This window comes from Aphis gossypii, chromosome 1 (assembly GCF_020184175.1).
Source record: "Aphis gossypii isolate Hap1 chromosome 1, ASM2018417v2, whole genome shotgun sequence".
NCBI classification, from domain to species: Eukaryota; Metazoa; Arthropoda; class Insecta; order Hemiptera; family Aphididae; genus Aphis; species Aphis gossypii.
In genome coordinates, this window is record NC_065530.1 from 16,343,141 (window position 1) to 16,355,273 (window position 12,133).

Consider the following 12,133-nt stretch of genomic DNA (forward strand, 5'->3'; position numbering starts at 1 on the left):
TTTAGCAATTTATATAATATATTAAAATATTTATTTAATATTATAACTATATAGTTTTATTAAAGATATATGATACAAAAAATCATGTATTTTTTATAAAATATATGCTTAGTTTACTAATAAGTTTTTAATATAAATTTTAAAACGACTATTTTTTTGATGATTCATTATCGATTTTTCTGAAATTGACTGGGAAACTCAGAGTATAAATAACATAATATTAAAATATGCATTAATAATTTTGATGTTTATCCCATTTGATAAGACTATAAGTAGTCTAACAAATTGTTGGGCGTTTACTAATAAAACTGTTTTCAAATGTATATTGATGATCCCAAGCGCTTAACACGAGGTATTAATTATTTGTATATTAATCGTGTATACTTAAAGAATAATAATAAAAAAAAAAATACTTACATATTAAACACAATTTTGTCTATATTTAGATGTTTTTTGTTGGTATAGTAATTTTATCATCACTCAATTTCGCAATATAAGTAAAATAAATCCTAAAACTTTGAGTTTTCAATGTTTCAACTGTTAAGCTTTACACTTGTCGTCTTTCCAAACTTACATCGTAAACTTTTAGTAGGTACTTATATTTAGTTTTCACATTTCCATTGACTTTCAAGTTTTTTGTTTCGCTCTTCTAGCTTTGTTCTAAATTTAATTCGTATACTTTTTTCTTTAGCTCTTATAAGTTCTAACTTCTGACAAACGTTCTACCAGCAAACAATATAAAGTGCACGGCAACGACAGAAAAACTCAACTGAACAATTTAATAATACCCATTTGTATAAAACATAATAATATATTAAATTTCAATATTTTTCAAGTGGATAGTTAAATAGAAGAAATTTAGGTGGTCACATTATAACATACATTATATTTGTACAATAGTCATTAACTTATATGCTTTTTTTTAATTCCTCAAATATTTTAATACCAAATTTGTGTTAAAAAATTATATTTGGTTCTGGATTAAACGCTTTTACACAATATTTTGTATTGAGTTATTATTTATTTGTATTGTAAAAAATGTATTAGTTCAAATATTCAATTGCATTCAGTATATCAATGCTTAACAGACCTATCCGACAGTCTAGAAAATAACAATATTTTATTTTTAACCCTTTTAAATTTGGCAATGTTTGTAGTTATATTTTTCATTTAAAAGTTTCTGCGATAGCTTTCACAAATGTATTTTGTGTAAAATAAAATCAAGCAATTATTAATGAATCAAATATCATTAGGATAATTAAGTAAATAAATCATAATGGAAAATTGTTTGAGCATAAATCACAAAGTTCTAGACTAAATAAATTGTTTTTATTTGACATACATTTTTATTATTGTCGACTATCAAACAAAAAATGGTTAATGTTTTAGAATATAATAATAAAATTTAAGTCATTAAATATCTGATATCAACATAACGTGAAATACTAAATACTAATATAATGTACAATCTCATTAATTCAAAAAAAGCAAAAACAAAAACAATGTTTAATTTACAAAATAGTAATAATAATAAACGTTTAAATACATTTTAATCTTACAATAAAATTGGCACCAAATGTTAAAAATAAACAAAATATCTTAGTCTAAAAATATATATATTATATAATAATAATTTATAATAATAATAATAATAATAATAATAGTCGTATGAGAATTATAGAAACACGATGGAAACGAATTTTTGGAGTTAGACACGGTACAATACTGCGGTGAGAATATCTTATACTTATAACACGTACATGTACATATTATACTATACTTTTCCGTCTTTGGTCCGCGATTTCCTAACGAAAATTATAACAAAATACTGTGTTGTACGCTGCTATGTGTAATATATATACACCTCCCTACTACTAACTGATTTGGCGCACATGTACCTAGCAATATTTTTGTAGAAAAAAAAATAAAAATAAAACAGAACTAACCAAACGCTTTAAATAATTTTTAAAACAGATTTTGGTTTGAATAAATTATTATCGAAATACACGAATGCGTGATTCAGAAATGTGCATGTATACACGCATAATATATTATATATATATATATGAAAATCTAATGTCATCGTGTTTTGTATATATACATGTGATATAATAAATTATATGCATAATAATATCATTATTATATCGATAAGTCGCATGACAAAAAAATTAAAAGTTAAATAAAAAAAAAATGATTTTTCTGAATAAACAAAAAAAAAAACCGTTTAAAATTCAACGGAAACGGATGCCGGCGAACACTGACCGGAAAATCAAGGGACGCCGAGAACCCGTCCCGGTGACGATGAGTGAAACACGCCGCGGTTTACAAAAAATCCGTGACGAACACTCGTTTCAGATCGGGCACACTGCCGCCGTGGTGTCCGCGGCCGCCGCCGCCGCCCAGACGTCTGCCGGCTATGCCGCCGAAGCCGCCGCGATGTCTGCCGCCGCCGTGCAGGTGGTGGTGCGCCTGGTGCTGGTGCTGGTGATGGTGCGGCTGACGGTGGTGTGCACCATCTTGCAGGCGGCGTCCGCGGCCGCCTGCGCCGCGACCAGCGAGTCGACCGACAGGACGGAAGTGAGACGGGCCTTGGGCCTGCGAGGCGTGGGCGGCGTGGGCGGCAGGGCCGGTGCGGGCGCTGAGCGCGGTTGGTGCCTGTGGTGGTGTTGCTTCTGCGGGTGATACGGCGCCGGCTGCGGCTGGTGGTGCCGGTGGTGTTGCGGCTGCGGCTGGTGGTGCTTGGCGCGTCTGGTCGGAGCCCGCTGGTACGGTACCCGACCGCCGACGGGCGACCGGTCGGCCGCCGCCGGTTGCGCGACAGCTTCGCCACAACGGCCACTCGGCCGGTCGACGGACGCGGCGAAATATTCGAAATCGTCGTTGGCCGCCGTCGTGGCCGAGCACACGCTCCGGGCGGACAGCGTGGCGTACCCGCCCTCCTCGTCGCAGTCGTCGCAGTCGTCCGTTCGCCTGTCGCATCCGTCGTCCGAAGAATCGTCTTGGTCGTCGTCGGCCGTCGTGTCCGCCGCCTTTTCGGGCCGGTCCGCCCGTCGTCGTGCCCCGTCGTCGTCACTGCCGCAACAACTCGTCCCGTCGTCGTCGTCGTCGTCGTCGTCGTCTTGAGCGTACAGCTTTTCGCGAAGTTGTTGCAAGTTTTGCGGCAATCGGTTGTCCGTCGTCGTCGTCGTCGTCGTTTGAGCACCGCCGCCGCCGACGACCACGACGGTGGAAATTCCCGCCACGACCGACGACTGGTCGTCCAGGCTGTCGGCCGGCGTCGAGTCGTCGGCCGCGACTTTGCAGTCGTCCACCGCGGTCGCGGACATGGCCGCCGACGCGGTCACCATGTTGGCGAATCGCAGTGACCGGGGATGGAGTTGTTGTTGTTGTTGTTGCTGCTGCTGTTGTTGTTGTTGGTGATGGTGGTGGTGGTGTTCGTCTTCGCAACAGTGACCGACCTGTGAATCGGCTGCGGTGTGTATGAAATGAGGTGGCGGTGGAGAAGACAGTAGACCACTCATCGTCCTGACGCCTGAAAAACCGCCAGAAAACGATATTAATATATTATACTTATACCTATACGGATACTAGTAGTATAATGAGTCGCAAAAGTGTGATTTCATAATTCATGATTGTCTTTTTTTTAAATCGTTTACAAGAAAAAAATCAACTATTTAATAATACCTAAATTACTAATTGTTATAAAAATGGTTTTCATCGATGTTCAGACATTTCAAACAAGTTCCGCTTTATGTACCAACATTCATATATACAGAATTAATGGCGTGAACTACAATAATGAACACTAACGTGGCTAACCGATTTTCTTTCGTTTGTTTTTTATAAGACGTTCTTGGTATTGTTTTATATTATTTAATCACTATTTCTGCGTTTAACCTTCAACGATTTATTATATAAATATAATTAAAACAGAATTGAAAAACTACGCTAGACTATATGAATATTTCAGTAAAAAAATAATATTCCTGTTGTATTTAAAAAAAGAAAGACTTAACGCCAATAATTGGCAATAATATCACTCCGTAATGGTTACATAGGTACTGCAGATACTGTTATTGTGTGTCATAAGTACACAACAATAATGTGGAAAACGTTCGATTTCGTAGTACTGTGATTATCGACTACGTGTTTACAACGAGAAGATGGGAAATATATAAAACACCAAACTATATTGAACTATGCAGGGAAAGTTATAAAAGTTCAATATAACATACACATAATATATGTACATAAATAAAATAATATAAGTGAACTTTATATTATATATTATTATTTAAAATATGGATGTTTACTATTTACCGTTAGATCGTTTCGTTCACATCGATGCAATACAGATGATTTCAATTTTCAGTAATAATTATCATACGTATTATATTTTAAAAATGATTCCCAAGGGAGTCTAGGTTTAACCTGAAATCAGTCATAATGTTCGTCGACAATATTCTCGAACTTTCTCACGTACGATTTTTTTCGAACTACTAAGAAAATCAAAAACGACCTATTTGAAGTAATATAAGATACTAAATTCTAGAATTTCCAACAGACTTCCACAAATTCCTGGTAGGAAAATTATTTATTGCGGAAAAAGTTAAAATAACGTTCTCATCATTGTAAGGCCATTATAGATTTGCTCCGAAATCAGAATATGCAATTAAAAAACTACATTTCTTAAACAATACAGAACATCAAAATATACCTATTATGTTACACTCTCTTTCTCAATTCGTACTATACATTGTATGCATAGTACCCATGTAAAATGTAATACTTCGTTTTTTACAAAGTGTGTCATAGGATATTATACTTGATGTCTTTTATTATCGACACACGATTTTCAGCCCTATGACCTGTATATTATACAATATAATTTTATAATTTGTACATAGTAGGTAATAACTAATAGGTTAGCTCTAATAATCGGCAATAAAATAAATACCCCAATGCTTATTTGTATATACATAGACGATATTATTATTATTATTATTATACTTTTTATTATTATATTGTTGGGTTATGGTGCACGGTCAAACGTCAACGCCGCCGTGATCATAATAATAATAATAATATACTGTTATATTACAGATGATGAAAAAAAAAAAGCGGTGATTTAATATATTATATATATATATAATTATGTTTGCTGGACGTCGTGTTACACGCTCGGCGCCGGCTTAGAATAGCATTGGACACGAGCAAAATTTAATAAATATTTCAACGGCCCTCGATGTGTCCAAATCACGTCGCTATTAATTCATTCTTTGGATACTTTTTCCTCTATATTTTATATTATATTGTACAATCGCGAAAAGTCTATTGTTTGTATATTACTGTAATACGGTATAATAATATTATAATTATATATATATATTGAATTGGTATGTATTAAGCACGAAGGACGTGATAATTACGCGCTCTCTGTGCGTGAACTATATATTTTATAGGTATCTATCAAAAATATATGAAAAAAAAAAATAGGTCCGTTATTACATACTGTAATATATTTTATGTAGGTAGGTATAGATAGAGACAAAATGATTTTTATTATCTTCAAAAACAACTTAAATTCGTGTTACGGTTCGCAGTTGGCCGTTCCCCGCCCTCAAATACATATTATTGTTTACGGATCGTACTTAACTATCAACAAGAAGACTATTATATTATATTCGGCGAAATTAATCGAAATTCGATCGACGAGTCTCTCGCGACCACTAAAATGATAATCTAACAGTATTCACATAATTAGTTGTATATTATAATATCGCCCTACGTAGATAATGCGACTTTCGACTAATATAATATTCATCGAGTTATATTCTAGAAAAGAAATGTATATACATAACAAGATTATATTATAATCGACTACGTTTAAAAACGAATTTCACGTTGATTTACTCGAGTGTCGTACCCAAATGTTGTGTATAGCTGATTTACCTATGTACACATTACACACACGCGTTGTAATTCTCTACACGCGGTGCAGCGTCGGTATAAGAAATAAAACACCTACAACAATATTACAAACTCGTGTCGTCGTCATTTTGTATTAGCTACTTTTTAATTTAAAAGCGGTTCTTATGGAGAGAAAAAATTCATAATGCAAATATTACACGTTTTTATGTGTGTACGCGTAGTTATGGGTCTTCGACACGATGACTGTTTGTTTCGTAGGAGTTATTTTTTTCGTTTACAATAATTGGTTTTCAAAAAAATGAGCGGAAAAACGAACCGATAAAATTTAAACGAATAAACGCAATTATACTTGCATCGTAAAAACACTACATCGATATTCATAATATATATATAACTATGCATATTATTATTTATAATTATTTTTTAATATTTAATAATATTACCTAGGTATATCGTTTTAGGTACGACAGAAAAATTGTAGTTAGCATAGCTATAGCGGAACGACTACGCGACGACCGGAGGTACGTCGTCGGTAAACAAATCGAAGATCCGAACACGCGAACCGTAATAATCGCAAACACGATGTTTTATTAACCAGCTATACATATTTATGTAAAATACCTAATATAGGCAGGTTAAAAATATTATCATAAAAATATACACACGCGGAATTCGAAACGCGTCGCACCGACGAAGACCTGAACGGAATAACGCGCAACGGTATTATATACGCACATTTTATAATAATTTTATATTTATGTGCACGCACAATAATATTACATATATTTTTACGATATTGTAATACGCGAGCTGGCTGGCTGGGTTGTGCGTGTAGAATTTTTGGTCTTTCACGATCGTGCGACACATTTTTTTGTTTCGAAGACACGACCGCATTACAATATCATTTTGTTGGATATTGTACGGCGGCGAGCTAGACAGGTATGTAGGTAGGTGCCTTCTATTTTATAATACGAGCGACGTTCGTAGGTAATGTAATATATCATCGTGGCCCGTGTTGTTAATATTATTTACCACGACGAAGAAAACGACGACGATGATGATGACGAATGATAATGATTATTATGATGATTATAATGACGTTAATAATGATAACACATGAAAGAAAATATTTACAGTTACCAGCTATATTATACGAATATCACATAGGTATATAATATACTATTCGCATATAATACACGGTCGCATCGAGCACGCGGTCCGAAGACTCGAACGACCGACCGCTTTGCTGTACGAGGTCATCAATATTTAAATGAATACACTAATATTTCCAGGAAATTTTTGATTTTTTCAAAAATAATATTGAAGTAGGTAACATATATTATACAAAAAAACGTGTTTAAAAATTAAATAAAATATAAAACAACGGTTCTAATCGATTTAAATATGTATTTATGTTAAAACGAGTTTTTTTCCAATTGCTCTTTTAAAACCGTTTTTAAACATGATTTAATCGAAATAAAAATATTGGTATGTACTTGGTCGTAAGTATCAAAAAAAAAAAAAACTATAATGTAAATTTATAACTCAATATTATTCACATGATATTGCAGTATGCATTTATAGGGTCATTTTAGAATCATCTATAGGTACATATTAATACATGTATAATGTATTACAATTTGTGAAATTGTTCTAAATTGTATTTCAAAACTTAGTAGTAAACTATAGTTGATTGTAGTTTTTCGTTATTATTAAAATAGATGGAACCTATTAATATAAAAAATTGAACTGTGTCAATTAGACTTCTAAGACTACTAAAATCACTCTCTAATCATTTACTTATGTTTTGTAGATATTATTTGATTTATCTTTAAAGTTAAAATGTATTTGACTGAAACTGAATTATTAATTTAGTATCAAACAATAAAAATAAAAATAAATAATTAACTGTCGTAAAAAATTAAAAATTAAACTAAATTATCTGGTACTACTCGGTCAATTATATATATATTTAAAATAACTGTTGTTGTTTTTTTTTTTTTTAATTGTTTGAATAATTTTCTTTAAACATTTTGAATAAAACCATTTAAAATTAATTAAGATTTCTAACATAATAAGACATTGAATGATTGTTTTTTTTTATTAATTATAGTATCATTTAATGTTTTAAATAGCCAAAGAAGTGGAACACGACTTTTGCTAGAGGATTTACTCGGAAAATTAGTATAACCCGTTGTTAAATCCGCGGAAACCTATAGTTATATTATTATTATGATGACTCGTTAATTATTATTATTACCGTTTGAATAACGAGCAAGTCGACAAATCACGGATTTAACCGCTCATTCCGACGTATACGTGCTTGGCGTGTGTGCCTAGTGCATGTAAAATTAGTTTTGAAGCTGTGGCCTGTCCTACGGTGTACAAACGGAATATCGTAACGACCACGTATAGTACTAACTCGAGTCGGATGTAATAAGGTGACTTAGCGACGTCCGACAGCAGGGACCAAAGAGACCGCGGCGGCGGTATGACGTCGAGTTGCAGCGTTGGGAGAAACCGGTCCTGCGGTATCTTCTCTCGCGGAAAAGAAAATCTTAAGTTTTGCTATTTATACAGGCACTTAACGCACGATAATAGTATTATTATTGTGTAGTACACTGCAACGACGATAATAATATGATGTTACTTTTGTTATAATATTATTATTAGCCAATGCGAGCTATGGCGAGGCGCATAACGAGAAGGCGTGCGGCGCGCGACGAATGACAAGTCAGTGGTGAAAATATTTTATTCGTTTTTTTTTTTTCGAGAAATTCAGTCTTCGCCGCTGCCGGTAAACGAGAAAAAGAGCTCGCAATATTCACGTTGAATATTTTATGACGTTTTCGTGTTTCTGCGTGTATTGTTACCCGACAACGCGTCGTACAATTTAGAAAAATTTGTTATTATTTTTTTTTCCTCGTAGAAATTTTATTTTACGCGTGTACACACGTCCGGGCATAATATATTATATTGTGTTTTCGGTGTTGTATATTATAATATATAATATGTATATATATATTATATAGGTACAACATATTTTGTTATGTATGAACGGCATCGGGCGGACTTCATAGATAATATAATAATAATGTCATGACGCGAACAATATTATTACGAGGCGAATTCCGGGATATGTATAAAATATAACTCGTATATACCTACAATGGCAGCTTATCCGTGTGTGAATATGTTATTTGAGAAAGTCACACATGATGCGCAGTTCGAGACAGACCTGACACGTATACAATATATATATTATTATTATCGTCGTGTACTCGTATTATATTATGCACATTATTATTATTATTATTGTTTTGTTGTTATACATACTGAGTGTATAATATATAATATGGACACGAGATTTTACGATCGAGTATTCGCGAGAGTGGACTGGTCTGTCTGGCGGCACTAAACGTTATGGGCGCAAAACAAAATACGATAATAATATATATATATAATATAATATATTGTACACATCGGACAAATATCCCAATCCCGTATAGTGCGCGCGTACATCGATACATGGCACGACGTAAACTCCAGAAATGGACGGTCGTTACGGAGTCGAGCCAATTCGCGCGACGACTCGTATGGACGTAAAATATTATGATTTATTGCGGTATACATGAGTCGAAAAAATTTCAGCGCAGAGTGCATAAATCAAAAACCTTTGTCGCGTATGATCACGTATATATATTATGTATTGTATCGCGACCTAGACAGATTTAGAACCTGTAAAGTTAATAATACCATAGTATTTTACTATGCCACCTACTATTATAGTACCTCTATAATATAATATATATTATTTAATTATTTTCTATTAAAATATAAATAGCTGTTCTTCTCATATTTTAATAAATAAAAATATACTTAAAGTATAGTATTGCAATAGTCTGATATTAACGTTTTTATTTGTTGGTACCAATAGTTTGTTCTTTATGTTTACCGTTGGAATTGTATAAGTATATCATGCCTTTAATATAGTCGTATGTACGTTGAATGGAACAAATATTTTATCTTTTTTGTTATATTTTATTTTTTTATCTTTTAAACAGTGCCTTTAATAAATATATTTTTCTTTTAAACTCAGAAAATAATTATATTTTTTCAGGTTTTATTGCATATTTTGTAGTTTAATAAAGTATATTAAATTCATATTTAAACATTTTTAAATTAATATATATTTTCATAAGCCATCTGTCGAGAAATATATTAATAATAAATGTGTGTGTGTGTGAAAGAGAGAGAGAGTGAGTATGTACGAACCTCGTCTGTAGTTGTGCAGAACCGGAACTCTGCCGTCCAGGCTGGCGAACAAAGATCCGTTGGTGATGGGAAATCGGACCGCCTCGCCACCACTGGAAGGCGGTGGAGGCCTTCGGGCATCTTGCAACGAACCGTTGTACGGGCGAAACTTGCCGTGTAAGCCTGCAAACACAAGACACACATGTTAAAAGAAAATTATTAAAATATTGAAATATTTTTACTGTTTTTATGATGTGATTGGTTTAATATAATAATAAAACAGATTTCAAAAATATAATAATATAAATGGTATTTGTTAAGAAAAGAATTCTATTAAAATAGAATTTCCGACTTTGATATGATTTTATATATTATTATCATGTTTAAATGTAGGTACTGTATAGTATTGGAATGATGTGTATAATATATCCTACATCGACTAGTCATATGATTAATTAATGAGTCTGTACAACACATCGTTTTTGATTTATTTTGGGAATCGGCTCACTTATTTATATAATATGTGGTTATTATATATGATAGAAGCTTAAATGTTTTTAGTATAACAGCACACCAACGTATATAATGACTAATGGTGTTTACATTACTCTCGCCCTAACACCCTGTATGGCTGAATATAATGTATAGCAATCCACTACCACCCGTACACGATCAATTCACTGAATATATATATGAAGAACTGAGTCGTAATACTTATTCTTCTCTAGAATTTCAGAACCAAAATATTTGCTGCACTGCAGGAATAAAATGTATATACCATTCTCATTTCCGATTTTTCGGAATACGACAGTAAGTTACGCTCGGAACAATTTCCCCAAATATATCATATACCATTTATAATAATTATATATATGTATAATATTATATACCCTCAACGTTATAACTTAAATGCGTTCGTTCAAACGACCTTTATTCTACAAAGTTATGAATTTATGATCGCAGTATATTTCTTAAAAATACAATGGCGAACACCAGTCACGAATTTTTCACCAAAAGATGAAATATCGAATAAATAGAAAATGAAAATATATTTAGTTCTTAACCGATAAAATACAGTCAACGTGTCATATTATATTGAACCAATAATATAATATAATATGAAAACAAGTAGTATATTATTCAATTTCAAATTTTCAATTGATAATCAAAACGGCTGCAATAGGAGATTCTGTTTTTATTTTACTATATAATTTATAATTTTACCCGTATAATTTATTCACGTTATTGTTATTAAAAAAAGAAAATAATTTCAATTAAATACATCGCTTTTGTTTAGTTTAAATACAATATTTATAGAAACTCCTTTTTTTTTTTTTTTTGTTAAATAGATATCGAGTATTCGAGAAAACATAAAATAAATACAATTACACTATACTATTATAAACAGTATAAACTATAGAGTATAGACGTTTTACATTTGTATGATGATTTATATTAAACAAATCTACATATACGTATACCTATTTACTATGAAGATTGTTAAAAATACAGAACAAAATCAAATTTAATTCTGCATTTGAAGCATATAACACGTAATATAATATTTTGGTGTATATTAATAATTTAAATTATGCATATCATTATTATTAATGTTTTCAATCTGAACATATTAATGTAAAATCAAAATGAGAAATATGTAAAATATATTATAGTAATTCCATAATATTAAAATATATTAACGAGTTTCCATTTCAGAAACGAATCAAAATAAAAATAAAATATTCAAGTAAACGATTTTTAGATTTGAATTTGACGCATTCGCGTATGTACCTGTATAATATTATTTTACACTCTCACATGCAGCGCCATATTCAAGTTAATTCCATCATTTTATAGAGGTGCGGGTTTTCAAAATTGTATTGTGGATTTTTTTATATTAATTATATATAAAAAAAACAACTAAATAAAGTTAATCGGAAAGTAGAAT

The 12,133-nt window shown here is 32.3% G+C and overlaps 1 protein-coding gene across 1 annotated transcript in view; it reads right to left on the reverse strand.

Moving 5' to 3' along the window:
- Nucleotides 1-1,323: 1,323 nt before the first annotated feature.
- Nucleotides 1,324-12,133, reverse strand: part of LOC114129614 (uncharacterized) — a 53,296-nt gene continuing 42,486 nt past the window's right edge. Inside the window, 3 exon segments of the mRNA XM_050203021.1 lie at nucleotides 1,324-2,516; nucleotides 2,519-3,532; nucleotides 10,207-10,368. Coding sequence (XP_050058978.1) covers nucleotides 2,323-2,516; nucleotides 2,519-3,532; nucleotides 10,207-10,368 — 1,370 coding nt within the window. The 3' untranslated portion in view covers nucleotides 1,324-2,322.